The sequence below is a fragment of the Carcharodon carcharias genome, chromosome 20, assembly GCF_017639515.1.
Source record: "Carcharodon carcharias isolate sCarCar2 chromosome 20, sCarCar2.pri, whole genome shotgun sequence".
NCBI classification, from domain to species: Eukaryota; Metazoa; Chordata; class Chondrichthyes; order Lamniformes; family Lamnidae; genus Carcharodon; species Carcharodon carcharias.
Genome location: NC_054486.1, coordinates 46,035,941 through 46,055,722, shown reverse-complemented (window position 1 = coordinate 46,055,722; position 19,782 = coordinate 46,035,941). Strand labels below are relative to the sequence as shown.

Here is a 19,782-nt window from a genome sequence, read left to right as displayed (position 1 = left end):
AATATACCCCAACTCTATTCTCTTATCTCTGCTGCAAAAAAGAAATACTTAAGGTGCACAAGCTGCCATTTTTGGTACAAAAACACAAGATGCTGGAAAAACTCAGCAGGTCTGACAGCATCTGTGGAGAGAGAAAAACAAGCTAACGTTTTGCATCCATATGACTCTTAAGAACTGAAAAGAAGTGGAAATGTGATGAAATTTAAAAGCAAAGTACTGCGGATGCTGGAAATCTGAAACAACAAAATGCTGGGAAAACTCAGCAGGTCTAACAGTACCTATGGAGAGAGAAAGAGTTAACATTTCGAATCCGTATGACTCTTCAGAGTCATAATTTCATAAATGAAATTTATACTGTTTAAGGAGGGGGTGGAGCTGGATAGAAGACCAGCGATAGGTGGGGACAAAGGAGGCATTGACAAAGATGTCATGAACTAAAGGGCAAAAGGATTGTTAATGGTCATGGTTAGTGCTTAAAAAAAGGTGCTAATAGTGGCATAAAGGTAAGAAAGCAGAATGTGATTATAACAGAACAAGGGTAGCATTGTGTGAAAGAACAGCATGGAACAAGTGACAGACGGCCCTGTAAGGGATGGGGTTGGGTGGGGGGGGAATAAAAGATAGAAAATGGGATTAAAAAGGAGATAAAACTCTGAATAAATGAATAAAAATAAAAAACAAGTGGATAAAAAAATAAAAATGAAATGTAGAAGAAAGGGGGTGAGGATGGAGGAGAGAGTTCATGGTCTGAAGTTGTTGAATTCAATTTTAAGTCCAGAAGGCTGTTAAGTGCCTAATCGGAAGATGCGGTGCTGTTCCTTGCATTGGGCTTCACTGGAACATTGCAGCAGGCCAAGGACATGAGAGCAGGGTGGTGTGTTGAAATGGCTAGCGACAGGAAGATCTGGGTCATGTTTGTGGACAAAGCATTCACCCAGCCTGCGTTTGGTCTCCGATTTTTCCTTTTTCCCTACCACCACCCCTTCTCCCCCCCACCTCATCTCCTACAGGGCCATCTGTCACTTATTCCATGTTGTTCTTTCACACAATGCTACCCTTGTTCTGTTTATCACATTTTGCTTTCTCACCTTGACGCCACTATTAGCACTTTTTTAGCACTAACTGCTACCATTAACAATCCCTTTGTCCTTTAGTTCATGACATCTTTTGTCAATCCCTCCTTTGTCCCCACCTATTGCTGGCCTTCTATCCAGCTCCACCTGACATCCCCTCGCTGCCCCCCCCACCACCCCCTTAAACAGTATAAATTTCATCACATTTCCGCTTCTCTTCACCTCTGAAGAAGGGTCATATGGGCTCAAAGCATTAACTTATTTTTCTCTCTCCACAGATGCTGTCAGACCTGCTAGGTTTTTCAAGCATTTTCTGTTTTTGTTTCGGATTTCCAGTATTTTGTTTTCATTTTGCTTTTTTTTTTTGGTTACTTTTCCCCTCACTTTAAATTGCACCTTAAAGTAGAATAGTTGAAACACACGTCCCAGCCCCCTCTGCCCAAAGTTTTTCTCCTCCTTCAGTTGTGGCCTGGACTGTCTTAACATTCTAATTTCTTTCTTGCCCTGTACACCTCCCCCACCAACATCTTCCTACAGTTTGGCTGCCATTATGCTACATTTTCTGTTCTAACAAAGATTGGACCTAGACCTGTGTGCATTGTGGCCAGTTGTGGAAAGTTGTTGATCCAACTTGGCTATTATGTTTGTCAGTAGAACAGGCAGTGAGCTCCAAAAGTAATTGCATGAAGCACTTATTGTATTTCTATAGTACCTTGTGTTGAAATGCATCAAAGTGCTTTTTTATTCAGTCATGAGATGTGGGTGTAGCTGGCTAGGCCAGCATTTATTGCCCATCCCTACTTGCCCTTGAGAAGGTGAGCTGCCTTGAACTGCTTCAGTCCCTGTGGTGTAGATACATCTATAGTGGTGTTGGTGAGGGAGTTCCAAGATTTTGGTCCAGTGACGATGAAAGAACTATGATATCGTTCCAAGTCAGGATGGTGAGTGGTTTGGAGGGGAACTTCCAAATGGTGTTGTTCCTATGTGCCTGCTGCCCTTGTCCTTCCAGATGGTAGCAGTCATGGGTTTGGAAGGTGCTCCCTAAGGAGCCTTGGTGAGTTCCTGCAGTGCATCTTGTAGATGGTACACGGGTTCACACAGGCTACTTTAAGTTCAGTACCTCTTATGTTGGTAGATGTGATATCCACCCTGCATTCTGCAAACAGTAGTGCAATGAATGACCAGTTACTTTTTCGAAAGGTATTGGTTGTAGGACACACATTGACGAGGCTACTGGTAGAATTAAACTTTTCCCCTGGGAAGTGCCATGGGATCTTAAACCTGTAGCATTCGAGTTGTATAATATCATCTCTGAAAGGGGGCATCTTTATTGAATAACTACTGAATGGTATAAATCTTGTTATACAATTATATCCTCTCATTCATTGAGTGAGGCCATGGAAATCTGCTAGTGTGTCAAAAAGTGGTTTTAAAATTGCATCTTACAAAAATTTTTATTTTCTGTTGCAGCGGATTTTATTGATGATATAGAATTGATGTTTACAAACTGTTTTGAATACAATCCTCGAAACACAAGTGAAGCAAAAGCCGGGATAAAACTTCAAGCCTTCTTTCACAATCAAGTAGAAAAGCTGGGATTGCCAATGAAACCTGCCAATGTGGACCATCCACCACAACCACCAGTTACCAAAAGGTCAAGAATATAGGGTTGTTCAGTGGTGTTGCTTTAGACAGGAACATTGTAAAATATATATGGTGTTCCATTTTTTGAAATGAAAACTAGAATCATGCCACAGACTGCCTTGCCCTTCTCTGAACTGCAATAACTTTTATTTTACAACCTTGAAATGCGACCTGCACTGGACTAAAATTCTTCTATTGTTAAGCACTCAGGAAAATGTAGTATGAAGCTGCATTTTGCTACAATAAATTTGTAGAGATTTCATAATTGTGTATATTGGATACAGTACTGTTTTACTGAATGACTTTTGTACTTTTTTGAAGTAACATTCATGCATAGTAGTGTCTTCCACCAAACACAGGGTAAATGTTATACTTTTATAAATATAATTGTGGAGCTCTCCTGTGTTCTCATTTTGTGAAGAAATAGACTGTTAATTTGTTTAAGGAAAAATCAGTCACCAAGTCTCAAGTTACACCTTTTATTTTAATTAAAAATGAGGTTTTTTTTAAACCAACGAAGAATGTTACACTACACGAGTGACAATTGTATATCATTTCAGTACTGTACATGTTTCATACTGGTGAGAATGATTGATCTGCCATGAAATAGAGTAGATATTTATTCAGTGTTGAAAACAATTTGTGGGATGTTGAATTTCTCTTATTTATGAAATTTGTAATTGAAACTTGGGGGAGGATTGAGGTTTTCTCACGCTGCAACATTTTCTCTTTTTTTAACGTGTCCTTTCAAATGCCCAATAAAATGTGGAATCCACAAACTGGATTGTTATGTAATGTTTCTGGCATCAGTAGTATCGAATTTGATAATGTGGTTTACTTTGTAAAAATAATTTTTGTTTCTTTGTACAAATAAAAGTTTAAGTTGACATAGTTGATACCTGAATGTGTGACACTAGAAACTATTTGTGGAGGACTAAAATGGAGATGCTTACCAATATAATTGAAATAGTTTCATCAACTATGCTTTTTTGAACACCTCCACTGAGCTGCCTTTGCTGCAGTATTGATGCATGGCTGTGTGGGACACTTTGACACAGCTCCCAGCAGCAAACAGATGTTTTAATAAATTATACTGCCCTTCAACTGTCGGTGGATTTGCATACATAATGCAATTCTGCCACAAAGCTGACTAAAGGTCAGATATTTAATACATTAAATGAACTGCATCTTAATCGCATTACATATTTGACTGAATACATGTACTGAACACTCAAAACAATGCTTTAATTGTTGAATTATATTGAACCAACTTCAATTAAGTTTTTTTCTTTCCTATTTCCTCCTATTCAGAAGGCACTAACTTGCTGAATGGAGCTGCTGGAAGCCCGTTTAAACATGTAGGACATTGCAGCTACACCTCACCCTCTTCCTACTCCATAACTACAAAATTGTACATTCAGCATATGTTGAGAGCAGGAAACCTATATCTGCTCTGCCTCCTCCTCCAACCCCAACTCCCCACCCCCAAATTCACACTGGCTGAGATCTTATTACTTTTCTTGCTTTACCCACAAGGCAATTTTGGAATCATTTATACTTAATCTTGCTCAGTTATTACTATAAACATTAGACAAGAGTTTCATTAGACATCCCTATGAAATCAATTGAATTGGTTTACTGCACTTAAGTCAAAGGTTAAAACTAAACTGTGCAATGAATCCTGGAGAAACTAGAAAATAAATTATTCATGTGTGGTTAAACATAGATGAAGATTTGAAGATCTTGGGTTTGAAGGTATCCCAGTCTGCCAAAATCAAATGCCTTTTTGTGAAGTGAATTAACATACTTGGACCAATACTGCTGTGAAAATAGGTATGCTCTTAAGGTTGGAGTCAAAGCACATATTTGAAAGAATAGAGAGGGGTTTATTCTTCAACTTGTAGTGCAATATCTGAATTTTGGAAATTCTTGCTCTCTGAAACTGTACCACTCTTAACTTCATGTTACAGTTTGTATATTCTTATTACAAATTCAGGCCTATCCTAGATATTATGGGTTCAGTCTCATGCTTGCTGCCAGAACCAAACTCAGCTCTCTTAATCCAGAATATCTAGTTATGCAATATGTATAATGAACAGAAAACCCAAATTTTGCATATGCACTGACTTTGTCTAGACTTCTAAAAGGAGACTGATTAACATGATAGTGAGAAGAGACCAGATATAAATCATTAAGTTGCTTTATTTTAGTCACACATTGAATGCTGAATAATGATTTATAGAAAATGCCACCTTTGCTTAACTTCATTTCTGTCCTTGTAACAGAAAATAAAATGTCATACTTTCCTATAATGGTTTTCCTTTTAGTGTACCTTATACACCACCAGAACAAAGCTGGCTTGGAGCCCAGGCAGCTTTTTAAGGTAGATCTTCCTCATCATTTACCATCCTCCTGGCAAATTTTACCAACTGATCACAAATCTACTTTGACCCTCTTTCCCCACCACCTTGGCAGAAACCAACTCATAAAATCGGAACAGGATAGGCCATTCAACCCCTTGGCCCTGTCCTGCCATTGAACCAAATCGTGGAAAATCTATCCTCCTCTTTGCCTGCCTTTGTTCCACATTGCTTGATAACCTTAGCCAACAAATGTCTATTGATCTGTCTTGAACATTTCAATTCATGCTCCATCCACAGCCTTTTGAGGTAGTGTTTCAAATTCCTACACGTTTGAACAAATGTTTCCTGATGTTGCTCCAGATGGCTTAGCTCAACTCATGCCCTCTTTCTGGATTCCCCCTGCAGAGGAAATAGTTTCAGTAGTTAACTCTAACAAATTCCTGTATCATTTAGATACCACATTTAGATTGCCCTCTAAACTTTAAGGAACACAAAGCAGGTTTATGCAGTCTGTCCTCATTTACTGAGTCTAAATATTCTGGTGAAACTGTGCTGTACTCCTTTCAAGGTCATTATACCTTGCCTGAGGTTCAGTGTTGAAAACTGAATACAGTGCGCCCTGTGAGCTCAGACCAAGTCACCACAGCTGAAGCATCACACTCGAGTTGCAAACCCCCTTGGTTAGGGGTGGGAGTGTTGGAGAATACAACACTCCATTAAATCTTTTGACCCTTGTACCTCTGTACTAGCTTTTAATTTGTGTACTTGGATACTAAGTCTCTATACTGCTCCATATCTAGGCTGGGATTTTTTAAACAAGTTTGTCAATGTTGTAACTAGAACTCTGTGCAATTTCCACTTTCTCTCTCTCTTTGCCATTTTTCATGCAATTATAATTAAAATTCTAAGTGGCTGCATGTATGTATGCAAAACATGTATGATTTAGTAGCAGAGGAAACTTCAGTCATGAAACCCACTGTGCACTGGGTTTGTAACCCCAAGATCAAGAGTTCAAATCTCACAATGGCAAACTATGAAACAATGTAACTTCATCTGAAACCGATGGAAACGGGTTTGTACTCGAAAGAGTTACAAGCAGCCTATTAATGAACTTTCAGGACAAACAGGGAGGCTCGGTATCGTGGCCCCAACTTCCCAACTACATTGCCACTGACATAAGACTTGAGAGCACAAAGATGCGGAGGTGCAAGGTACAAATTTCATTTGTAAATATTTCATAACAGTTTCACTTTATTCACGTGTGCATCGTTATTTGTTGAGACGAGCTTAGAGCTAAAAGTTTTGGCAAGCCTCATGGTTAAAGGAGGGGGAAGTTAAGTACATTTCCTTTATTGTCCAAGAAGCATTGTTGTGATTTTGCATTCACTCTTTATTGAATGTTCACGTTAGTGTCCAGTGTTGTACTCGCCACTCTGTGGGACATGGCTGAACTTGCAGGCTCATCTGGCCCTCCCTTCTGTGCACTGTGAAGGATGTTGTCCAAGAGCAATCTAGGGGGTTAATTGAAATGACGTAGGTGAACTCAAAGCCCTGTCACAAGCCAGTGTAATGCTCTCTGCATCTGAACCCAACATCGGGAAATTGAAATTTTGTATCCCGCCTAATTAAGTCACGTTTCCCACTCAAGGGCTCCATAAAATCCATGCACCACCACACACCACCACGCCCCCCCACCCCAGCAGTCTCATGATGGAAAAAGTATTTAGTTTTATCTTTCATTGAAATTAAGTGACCTATTACTTTACCACATTGAACTTACATGTGTGATAATTTTATAAAAACAAAAAACTGCGGATGCTGGAAATCCAAAACAAAAACAATTACCTGGAAAAACTCGGGTCTGGCAGCATCAGCGGAGAAGAAAATAGTTGACGTTGCGAGTCCTCATGACCCTTCAACAGATAATTTTGCCTAGTTTGTCACTTTGTAACCTACTCCCATCTGAACAAATTATTTTCTCTTAGGTTAGTCTAATCTGCAGGCTTGGATGAAGGAATAGAATTGTATATACAAGTCACTGATATGTGTGATAAACAGCTGAGACTCCAGTTTTTATCCCTGACCATCAGACTGCACCTTTATCCCTACTGTTTCCTATGTTTCAACCAATTCCTGAGGACTATCCCAACATAAGGCTAAATAATCTTCCATTACATGAGATGTGGTCATGTAGAATTCCACAAGCTGTTCTTTAAGGCCTTGTCTTGGGTACACAATTGCCTGCTGCCTTTGTGCCCCCTCGCTTGATTCCAGCTGCAAAATGGATTTTAAACCATTGTGTTCAAGTTAAATGCTTACAGGGCTTTCCCAAAAGCAGGGAAGTTGGACAAATCAGATAGATTCACCAAAGAGGCTGGCACAGGCCAAATACCCCCATGTGCTGTACGATTCATTACTTCTAGATATAAATCATACCCATATCATGTAAAATGGTGAAACCATCCAAAATATTTGACTTTTTGGAGGAAACTAAATAGTTTTTATGTTTATACATTGCTTAAAAATGTCAACTTTTCTTTTTGTCCAATGTTGCTAACTTAGCACCTGGATTTTGTACTGTATCTTATTGGGTTACATCAAATCTACAGCACAGAAACAGGCCATTTGGGCCAACTGGTCTATGATGCCATTTATGCACAAGATGCCTCTCTCCCCTCTTCATCTAACCCCATTAGCATACTCTTTTATTCCTTTTTCCCTCATATTTATCCAGCTGCTCCTTAATGCTATTTGCCTCACCTCTCTGCAGTGGCATGATCCACATTCTGCCCACTCATTGGGTAAGCAAGTTTCTCCTGAATTCCCGATTGTATTCATTAGTGATAATCTTATACTTACTCCCTCTAGTTTTTGTCTTGCCAACAAGTGGAAATATCTTGTTCATGTGTACCCTATCAAACCCTGTCATTGTCAGAAGGATCTCTATCATGGAATTACATAAGATATGCAGTACTGAATCAGGCCATTTGGCCCAACTATTAGGTCCATGCCCAGCCTTTGCTTTTCAAAAGAAAAGAGAACCACTCTGTCAATCCTTCCCTGACAATATACAGCCAGGTATTTCTGATTTCATCCTTGTCAATCTTCTTTGCATCCTCTCCAGTGCTTCTATATCCTTTTTATAATGTGGTGACCAGAACTGCAAGCAGGATTCAGATACAAGTTTACCATAACTTACCTATTTTTCAATTCTATTCCTCTAGAGATAAAACCTAGTGCTTGGTTTGCTTTTTTATGGCCTTGTTAACCCATGATTAAACTTTGTGATTGATGTATTTGTACTCTCATCCATTTGTTCCTCAAATCCATTGAGGCCTGCATCTTCCAATAAATAAGTGACCTCCTTATTCTTCCTACCAAAATGTACTACTACACATTTATTTATGTTGAATTTCATTTGCCAGTTATTTTTCCAGTTTATTCATGTTTTCCTGTAATTTGTTGCAGCCCTCAAGTGTTAACTGTCTCCACCACCGCACCGCCCACCCCCCCTCCCCTCACCCTGACCAAATATGGTTAAATTAGGAATCAAGAACACAATTTCTAAATTTGCAAAGTCTAAATCGTTAACGTAAATTTTGAACAGCAATGGTCCCAACATTGATCCTTGTGGAACACTACTTCCCACGTTCTGAGACCCTGATTTCTTTATTCCAACTCTCTGCTTCCTGTCTTGAAGCCAGCTAGCAATCCACTCTTCCACTTGCCTACTGACGCCACATTCTCTGACCTCATTCATTAGTTTATTATGGGGCACCTTATCAAAAGCCCTTTAAAATCCAAATGAATTGTATCCACTGCAGTGCTATTGTCTACACTTTCTGGTACCTCATCAAAAAGTCTAAGGTTGGGCAAGCAAGATTTTCCCTTTTGAAACCATGCTGATTATTAATTATATTTCTCATTTCTAAATGCTCCCCTATTCTCTCTAGTAAGGATTCTATTATTTTTGCAACAACTGACAAGCTGCATCATCTATAATTCCCTGGACATGTTCTGTCCCGGTTTTTAAATTGAGGAGTTATCCACCAGTCCTCTGGCTCTACACCTTTTTCTAACAAATTATTAAATATGAGTAGTAATGCCTCTGTTATCCCTTCCCCAGATTATTTTAAAATACATAGATGCAGTCCATCCTAACCAGGGGTTTTAATTCTTTGAGTTTCTTTATTTTGTTCAATACATCCTTTTTTATTTTAAATGCACTTATCTAATTGCTCACCTCATCAATCAATGTCACGTCTACCTGTTGTCACGAGGCTATGCCCCTTATTTTTGATGATATGATTTTTCAACTTTCAACTAATAGGAAATTTTGCAACTTAAAATGCGATGGAACAAACTACCTAAAAATGCAAGGCTACCTTCCAAGAGGAAGGTGGTAAACAAATCATCATCAAGAGAGTGCAAAGAGAGTGACATTTCCTATAATTCAGAGACCCATCGAGACTTGTCACTAAGGAAGATGCATTTAAATGCAAAGTGCTGGATGTTGAAACCAAGATCTCATAATAATTGCAGCATCTACATCTGACCACATCCGTGAAACCAGTTAATCAAATCGGCCAAAGCATTTAAAAATCTATGCCTCCAGGACAATTAAAGGACACTTAACCGTATATTCTTATAAGTTTTTTTTATTGGACTTATTTCTGATACCTCTGTCTGTGTGTTTGTGTGTGTGTGATGTTGCATTTTTATTATTCTTTCCCTCAGTTTTAATGGTTGATAAATTTGCTTTTTCTTTGACTCATGAAAACCTTGTTTAATTGTCTCCTTATTGTTCATAGCTTAAATGTATTTAAATAGTTAAATAAATTTGGATTCAGTAAAGGCATATCTTTGTGAAAAAGAAACTTGAACTTTTGTTGTGACCAACCAAAGAGGTTGAAAAGAGAGGATTTCCTGGAAAAACTCAGCAGGTCTGGCAGCATCGGCGGAGAAGAAAAGAGTTGACGTTTCGAGTCCTCATGACCCTTCGACAGAACTTGAGTTCGAGTCCAAGAAAGAGTTGAAATATAAGCTGGTTTAAGGTGTGTGTGTGGGGGGGCGGAGAGATAGAGAGAGAGAGAGGTGGAGGGGGGGGTGTGGTTGTAGGGACAAACAAGCAGTGATAGAAGCAGATCATCAAAAGATGTCAACGACAATAGTACAATAGAACACATAGGTGTTAAAGTTAAAGTTGGTGATATTATCGAAACGAATGTGCTAATTAAGAATTCTTAATTCTTAATTAGCACATTCGTTTAGATAATATCACCAACTTTAACTTTAACACCTATGTGTTCTATTGTACTATTGTCGTTGACATCTTTTGATGATCTGCTTCTATCACTGCTTGTTTGTCCCTACAACCACACCCCCCCTCCACCTCTATCTCTCTCTATCTCTCCGCCCCCCACACACACACCTTAAACCAGCTTATATTTCAACTCTTTCTTGGACTCGAACTCAAGTTCTGTCGAAGGGTCATGAGGACTCGAAACGTCAACTCTTTTCTTCTCCGCCGATGCTGCCAGACCTGCTGAGTTTTTCCAGGTAATTCTGTTTTTGTTTTGGATTTCCAGCATCTGCAGTTTTTTTGTTTTTATCTCTATTGAAAAGAGAGGAGCCAGTTCACTTCTTCTCACCTGGTCATAACACTTCTATCTTCCTGTTAAATACCAAAGCAAATTAATTGTTTAATATTTCTGCCATCTCTCTATTGTTACCTGTGGTATTACCCTTAATGATTCTATTCCCATCAGAGCCATTTTTATTGATGTGCCTGTAAAGTACTTTCCCATTCTGTTTTATGTTTCTTGATAATTTATTTTATTGTTTTTCTTTGCCTTCCTAATTACTTTTTTAACTTCTCCCCTAATCTCTTCATATTTCATGTATATTTTGGGAGTTATGCACTCCTCTGCTATGTATTTCTTTCCAATCCCTCGATTGTTCCCTATGTCATTATTCACCCATGGGGTTCTACTAGTATTTAGTTTCTTTCAGTGGTGATATGAACAGGAGAGAGAGGAAAAACTGAACTCATTTATCCTCTCACCATCTGTTCTTAAGCAGGGGTAGTTTTTGTTTTACTAATAGGCTATGACGATTATTCCTAAAAAACCTTTGTTTGTGCAGTTAGTTTTTAAAGTAACTCACAGCAAACTCTTTTAGGATTAAATCTGAAGTTTAGTTTATTCACACATTCAGACCTGGGGGATACTCACAACTTCACACACATCTATATACACACAAACGCACACATGTATACTGTAGGGGATAGGAAAGAGGGGCTTTACAACTATGAATAACAACAGTAAAAATAACCACAGAAATGGATATCAATTCATGTGATTTCCAGAGCCACGAAATTCCAAATCCAGAGGGGATTCCCTGATGGAGAAGTTCCAATTCAGGTGGGTCCCTGGTTGAATGCAGAAGTGCAGAATTCCTTTAAAGATGAGGGCAACGCAGTGAGATGAGATTAGATTACTATTCAGAGACTTGGTCAGCTTGGCAAGTGGTGACTGGTGGCTTCCAGGCAAACAAGCTTCAAAGAAGCTCAGACATGTAGCCGGCTGCTTTGTCAGCCTGTAGTCCTTTTTTTGATGTTTGCAAATTAGAGTTAAATCAGCAGACTACCTTGTGAGGCTAGAAATGTAATATTAAAATCTGTCCAAAGACTAGAAGCTTGGGCTATGTGATGTTGCCCTCTAATGAGTTAATTGCATCTAAACAAAGTTTCTGTGCTTCTGGCCAAATTCCACTGTTTACCTTAAGGGATAGTTTGTGGTGTTTAGCGCCTCTGCAGGTATAATGAGTTTCGATGGTTCTCTGTTACAGTCCAGTCTGGGGAGACAAGTTGTCTGCTGGTTCTTTGGTTTCATGGATTACTATGTGTTTTTAGAATGAGGTGTGATATTCCACAAGAATGAGGTTGGAACTCTTTCCAGAAACGGTGGCCAACATGTGACCTGTAGCAGACATCTTTTTAGTTCAGCAAAGTCCATTTTTAAATAAAGTTTGATTTACACAGTTTATGATCCCTTTCATATCTTAGGGACATATCAGCAGAATACATTTTTCCTGCACCCTGCACACTTTTAAGTGTTTCCCATTGTTGTTCTACATTATTGTTTGCCAATATCTTTTGTCAATTTTATTCCTCAAGTTCTATTCTCAGCCCGTCAAATCAGGTTTTCTCAAATCTATTATCTTTCATCATAATTATGTGCTCCTCTATCATCATCTTAAAGCATATTGTATTATGGTTAATATTGCCTAGATGTTACCCTACTTTTACTTCTCTCTGCTTCATTCCTTATTACGAGACCTAATAATGAATCATCCCATGTTGGACTTTTCACATTTTGGTTTAGAAAGGTGTCCTGTACATATTGTAGGAACTCCATTCTCTTATCGCCTTTACCTACCTCTTCTGCTCAATTAATATCAGGGTAGTTGAAATATCATGCCAAGCTTCCCTAAAGCACATCTTGACATCATTGGTTTTAATTTGAGATGAGTTAAATAAACTTTTAATTTTCTACTGAGGATTTTAAATTACTCAAAAAAACATAGTCCTAAAGGCTGCAGTTTCACTGTGGATTCTGATACATGCAGTGCAGCTTTAAAATACAATGGATTTATTTCACAAGGTAAGCAATTTATCTGAATGTGGAGCCATGCTCTTCTCAACCCGAGGTTGGGCTCTGAGGAATGTGGAGTGCTTCTCAGTGAAGCCCCTCTCCTCCCCCCACCAGACAAACTGTAATCACCCCCTCATTCTCCCCACACACACTACTCAGTTCCCTTCCCCCGGCCCAAACACACATGCTGCAATCAGCCCCTTTTTTCCCCCCATACACATTAGTCAGCTAGCTGGTGGTGGCCAGTGGGGAGCCCCAAACCAACACAAGGTGGTGTGGGACTGTAGCCCTGCAGGTGACATTTTTAAATGCTCTTGAAAAGAAAAAAAATCCCAGGGACCAGGTTGTCAGTGCCGAGATCCAGTAGAAAGATTCAATGGGAGAAGGATGAAGGGAGGGGGAAAAGGTCAATGATTCATGAATTGAACTTGTCCATTGTGTAAGCACTGGGAGGTACCCTCCTCACTGACTCGCAGAGACTGGGAGGCGAGTAGGGCAAGGGCAGTGCTGGACCTCTCTGCTGGTACAAGGTGCAACCTCAGATGACGGGGAGCTCATGGCCCCATTTGTTGTTTCTGTGACCCCAATTGGGATTGTGACCCACAGTTTAGGAATCACTGTGTTATACCTCGCAATGTTTAACTCATAGTCCTGATTTTTCTATAGCCATGTCTCAGCAATCCCTACTATGTCTGGTTCCTCCCAGAGCATGATTGCCCCCAGCTGACTTGTTTTACAATGGATACTGTGTACAGTGTACAGACATTTCAACTCATTTTATCAATTCCCTCTAAAGACCCTTGGTTAGTTTCCTAAAAGTTAAACCTTTTGATTGTGCATCTATTATGTTCCTTCACCAGTATCTCTGCATCCTTTTTATAGTACAGAGACCAGAACTAAACACAGTACTCCTCAAGTGTGATCTAACTAAGGTTCTATATCACTTTGACTTGATTTCCCTGCTTTTCAATTCTATCTCTCTAGAAATGAAGCTGCTTAGAAAAAAAAGACAAATACTGTGGAATCAAAATTTGACAGTTTGTGAGAAGTTGGAACTTCCAGGTCTCTTGAACAAAACTCCTCCGCCCACCCCTAAACTCTGAAACCCTACCTTGTTCTAGATCAGGATCTTGTTATCCAAGTGGTATGTGGCTTCCTACCAAATGCACCAAATGATTCATGTAAATTGTGAACATCAGTGACTGCAGAACCAATCCCTAAGGAACACCGCTTCCTATCTTTTGTTAGTCTTGAGTAGTTGCCCCAACCTGTACTCACTGTTCTCTGATTTGTGGCCAGTTTGCTGTTCTGCTGTGTCCTGACTCCACATACTCTGACCCCAGTCATGGGTCCATGTTGTATTAACTTTCGAAAAATCCAAATATATTACATCTACTTCATTACCCTTCTCTACTCTTTCTGTTACTTAAAATAATTCACTTTGTTTTGCATTGCTTTTCCATTTGAAATCTATGCTGGATATTATATTCTCCGTTTCTAGATTCTTTATTATTGTCTCTTTGAGTAAAGATTCTGCCACTGATATTAAGCTAACTGGTCTATACTTTACTTCCCTGGACTTGTTCTAGTTCCCTTTTTCATATATGGAATAACAACAGCAGTCCACTTCTGGTACTATTCCCTTTTCAAAGGAATTATATTTATTACTAGTATGGTAGTATAGTGATTATGTTATTAGACTAGTATTACAGAGAAGAGCCAGAATTTTATGCTCTAGGAGAGGGCGCGTGGCTGACCTGAACATGCATGAAGTCACACGAGTAAACATTGGGCATGCGTCCCAACATCATTGTGCCGCAAAGCCATATTACAGCCAGTAGGTGTGTATGGGAGTCGGAAGTGCACACACTGAAATTAAGCGGGCAATTAAGCCCTCTAAAAAGGCAATTGTATGAAATTTTATGTGGCCCGTGTGGTTTAGTGGTCGGCGCATAGGCCGCGTCGCTAGGTGGCCATCCTGTCTTTAATTGAAACTCTATCCAGGAAAGCTTAAAAGTTGACCAGAGCCGTGGCAATGTAAGTAGGTAGGAGTTTAGGTGAGAGTTGGTTTTAGATGGTTTTCTGACAGTTCATTGTACTTCCTGTGTTTTCTGGAGGAGTCTTTGGCTTACAAGCTTTCTTGGAGGCTTTGTGTCGAGTGCACTCTTCAGTGCACTATCCTGTGCCATCTGTATTCCAGCAAATGGGGATTATCTACTCTGCTGGAGGCACCTCCTCCGAAGAGAAGGAAAGGGCCAGAAAGGAAATGAGGCCAGGCGTCCACAGACAGTGTTCCAGAGAGTGACCTGTGGGAAGAGAGGCACAGCCAGAGGAGAAGTAAGGGACGCAGAAGACGTCATTCTCTTGCATCCAGAGTCTACAGGCAGCGTTCCAGTTACATGGACATCTCTGAGGTCCAGTGCCAAAGGAGGCACCACCTCTCTAGGGAGACTGTGGCCTCCATATTCCAGATGATTGGCCCAGAGATTGCCTCTAACTGTGCAGGTGCTCTTAAAGTAACAGTGGCTCTGAATGCTTTTGCCTCCGGTTCTTTCCAAGGGTCAGTGGGGGATTTATGTGGTGTTTCCCAACTTGCTGCCAACAGCTGTGTCAAGCTGGTCACTGACACTCTGTTCAAAGGGGTCATGAACTTCATTCATTTCCGGACTGACAAAGCCAGCCAGGGTGAGCAAGCCAGAGGCTTCTCTGCAAATGTTGGGTTCCCCCACATCCAGGATGCTGTAGATTGCACTCATGTGGCCATATAGGCACAAGCAGGTGAGTTGGGTTCCTCTGTCAACAGAAAGGGCTTCCACTCTATTAACATCCAGGTTGTTTGCAACTACTGGACACAGGTTTTTCAGGTCTGCGCCAGGTACCTGGGCAGCTTCCATGATGCGTACATCCTGGGACACTCCCAGGTTTCAAGACTCTTCATCGCTCCAGCTCAGTTGGACGGTTGGCTCCTGGGTGACAAAGGCTATCCCTTAAAAAGGTGGCTTATGATGCCACTCCAACACCCAAGGAGAGAAGTGGAGGAGAGTTACAATCGAAGTCATGCCTCTATAAGGGCAGTAACTTAAGAGGACCATTGGCCTACTCAAGATGAGGTTCTGCTGTCTGGACTGATCAGGGGGAGCACTTCAATATCCTCCAGGGCACGTCTTGCTTATGTCATTGTGTGCTGTGCTCTGTACAATTTGGCTCTGTCAAGGAGGTCCTATTGGAGTGAGGTAGCTCCCCCAGCCGAAAAAGACCACTTAACTGATGGGTCTGATGAGGAGCCGGAGGAGATCCAGGGTGAGGACATGGCTGCAGGAGTGATGAACCTTGTGGGAGGTGGAGAGACCAGGGAGGCCTTGATTCTCGGTTCATTCAGCTCAGCATCCAAGGAATGGCTGGAAAGTGAGGGCAAGGGTGATTTCTCCTTATTGAACATTCCTGATGAGGCCATCCTGTGACCGTTATTTGTCAACTAACCAGCTCTGAAATAAAGCTTTCAGCCCTTCCCGTCTGTCACAAGCCTGTCCCATGCCCAACACCTATGAGAAACATAAAGCACATTCAGACCACGGCACATAATAACATCTTTAAATGGTGATCATATTCACAAAATTTAAACATAAGACACATTTCAACTGAAGCTGTATCACCCATGACAACCCCTCCTGTGTTGTGGTGCCTTAAACTTTCATTTGTGAGTGCCTCCTCCACCCCACCATTGGCAGCAGCATCAGAGGCAGGACTGTGATGTCCTGTCAGCCCTGATGACCTTGATGGACGTCCTCTGGCCAGCGGTGCCTCTGCAGTGACCACCTGGCCATGGCTGGGCACTCCACAGTTGTCACAGCCTCATCAGATGCCACTAGCACTGGCTCTGGCAGAGCTGCTGCCTTCATCTGGAGTGCCCTGAGAGGAGCCCGCAGGTGTGACATGCAGCTGGTCCACCAACATAAGGCTGGTTTGAATCGCCCTGCTCACCATTGATGGATGGGTAACTAGCAGAGTAATGATGTGCCTCATCCACCTCTCACACTGGCAGTAAACTGCTGAGGTCACTGCCAGTGTGTGGGCTTGCAGGTCCGAGCGCAGCCCCTGAAACTCCTGATTATGGAGCTGCCTCTCCATGAGAGTCACCCACCACTCTCTCAATGGAGGAGCTCCGGGTCAATACAGTGCTCATACGCCACATGGACTCCTCCAAGGCAGAGACCATAGCACGTAGACCCTCAGGGATCCCCACCAGATCTTCACACGCATCTGGCTGGACATCCAGTTGCCTGATGGATGACTCCTGAGGCTCATCTTCTGCCTCGGAATCAGCATGGTCCTGGTTTCCAACTGTCCTCTGACTGCTGCACCCTGGGCACTCTCTGCCTCCGTTGGCTCCTCATGCGAGTGTGATATGCCCTCACCACTGTGCATTACCATCTGATCCAATGCGCTATTGACCACTGATGTTCCTTATCTGTGCTGCTGTTTGGAACGGAGAGGCGATGTTATGCGGTTGCATCTGTCCACGTCTCCTCGGGTGTCAAGGGAGGGTCCTCAGGGTCTCTCAGACATCATGAGGATGGTGCATCTGAGGGAGGAATAGAATATGTCAGTTGATTGCATTGTAACAAAGTAACTGTGCCTGACAGAATGGACCTCACGGAGGAACAGTGATTGGACAAGCAATGGGGACTATTGATTATAACTTTTCATTGCAGATGTCATGATCCTACAGCCCTTACACACTTCCCCAGTCTCTTACCTGTCCACTGGACTCTTACCTTCCCCCAAGACCCCTGCCTCTCCACAACTTGTGCACCTTGCTCCGCACTCGCATTCCATGTCCAGGGCTTCCATCTCAAACTTGGAAATTATCAGTATGTTGGGGACGCCACCACCCATATACGTGTGCTTCAGCGTATTATGGCTTCTCTTTGCCTGCACGGACAAAAGTGAATTCATTAGTGCACCCTCTACCTGTCATATGATCCCAGCCGCACACCCCCACCTCAAGGAGACAGAGGTTGAGATGCCCATCAGATTAACACACTTCACCCTTCTATATACCTAAGGCAAATGGGCACATCTCCCAGCCTTGGCCAGCACAAAGCTATGTACCATTTGGCACTCTGCATCTCACCCCCGCCACAAAGAACAGCCACCGTCCAAGACATCTACACACAGTTCCATGCCAACTCAGTACCCAGCCTTGCGGAGTGCACAAGATCATTGAACCTTCGCCGGCACTGGATCCATGTGTGCTGCACAACATCATGCCTGCTCAGCTGGGTAGCCACCTCCATCAGGCTTTCTTCATCTGGTAGGGTGGCCTCCTCCTGCCATCCCACAGCATGAGTATGTCATGCCGGGCACGCACTTCCTTCACTAGAGTGCAAAGACCTTTGTCAGAGAACTGGGGGGCAGAGTTCCCACCAGCTTTGCCCTCCCACTTGGTGTGCCCAGTGGGTACTGAGATCATCACTTCTGCCAAGTAGAAAATCTTGTACTCTCTCATTGACAGCTCCCTGAGGCTCCTTACCACTTCAGGGCCAGCCTGCAGGAAGCTGCCTGTGCTCTTTCAAAAGCCTTCTCTGGGCAACCATTGCATCCGGTGCCTGCCACGCTCCAGGCCTGCTGGCAGTGCTGAGCCAATGTCCGAGTGCATTTCATGCTGATTTGCCCCTAATAGGCCAGCCAGCGTGAAATCCAGATTGCAATCATGGGTGGGCGCAGTTAACACATCTGCTTCTGAGTCCACCAATTGCATGCACACGACATGCATAAAATTCAGGCCTTGCATTAACGATCCAGAGACTTGGGGCAGAATTATCTGCTCATCAGGTGGGTGTGTGCCCAACCCGAACAAATGTAAAGTGACGTGCGATGATGTCGGACGAGCATCCTGACATCATTGCACACTCCATGATATTTCAATTGGCGGGTGCGTGTGGGAGTTGGCTACACGCTCGCCGACAATTAAAAGGCCTGTTTAGGCCATTAACAATCTAATTGCATTAAATTTTTTGCTGATCATCCAACCTTATGGTTGGCGGGCAGGCGAAAAGGCAAAGTGGCCTTTGCATTTTTTGTGAAACCTCATCCACAGGCGGAATGAGGTTTCAATCCATCATGAAAAAAAATTTCATACTAATTTCTAACATGTCCCTGCTCATGTGACAGAGTCACATGACAGAGTCACATGAGCGGACAGGTTTTTTAACATCTTTAAATGCTTTATTTTTAATTTTTTTATATCTTCATCTCCCTGAGGCAGCTATGTTCCTTAGGGAGATTTCCCCGCATGCCCTCCTCACAGGTAGTGCAGCTGTCGGTTTCATGACCGCCCCAAGCTGCTTCTACCGAGCTCGCCCAACAAGGGCAAAACCCTGGCCATGAGTTCAAGTCCCACCATGTCAACTGGGAAATTTAAACTCAAGTTAATTATCAGTAACTATGAAACTGCTGGAATTTCCATTAAAAAACCCATCTAATTCACTCGTGTCTTCTAGGGTTGGGAACTTGCTGTCGTGGTGCTGTCTGAATGTATGCCTTCTAAACTGTCCCCTGAAATGGTTTAACCACTTAGTTGTATGAAATATCTATGAATAAGAATAAAACCGAATGGACCACTCTATCTAGACACCTCATAATTTTAGACACTTCAATTAGGCCTCTCCTCAGCTTCCTCTGTTCCAAAGAAAACAGCCCCAGCCTAACCAATTTTTCCTCATAACTAAAATTGTCCAGTACAGGCAACATCCTTATAAATTTCCACAGGACCCTCTCTATTGCAATCATATCTTTCCTTTTGTGCGGTGACCAGAACTGTATGCAGTACTCCAGCTGTGGCCTAACTAGTATTTTATACAGTTCCAACAAAACCTCCCTGTTCTTATATTCTATGCTTTGGCTAAAAAAGGCAAGTATCCTGTGTGCCTTCTTGACCACCTTATCTACCTGTCCAACCATCTTCAGGGATCTATGGACATGGACTCTATGTTCTCTCTGTGCCACTATATTTCTCAGTATCCTACCATTTATTGCCACTTTGCC

At 41.9% G+C, this 19,782-nt stretch overlaps 1 protein-coding gene across 1 annotated transcript in view; it reads left to right on the top strand.

Moving 5' to 3' along the window:
- Positions 1–3,604, top strand: part of baz1a (bromodomain adjacent to zinc finger domain, 1A) — a 101,182-nt gene extending 97,578 nt beyond the window's left edge. Inside the window, exon 28 of the mRNA XM_041214530.1 lies at positions 2,544–3,604. Coding sequence (XP_041070464.1) covers positions 2,544–2,740 — 197 coding nt within the window. The 3' untranslated portion in view covers positions 2,741–3,604. The remainder of the gene's footprint in view (positions 1–2,543) is intronic.
- The last annotated feature ends 16,178 nt before the right edge of the window (positions 3,605–19,782 follow it).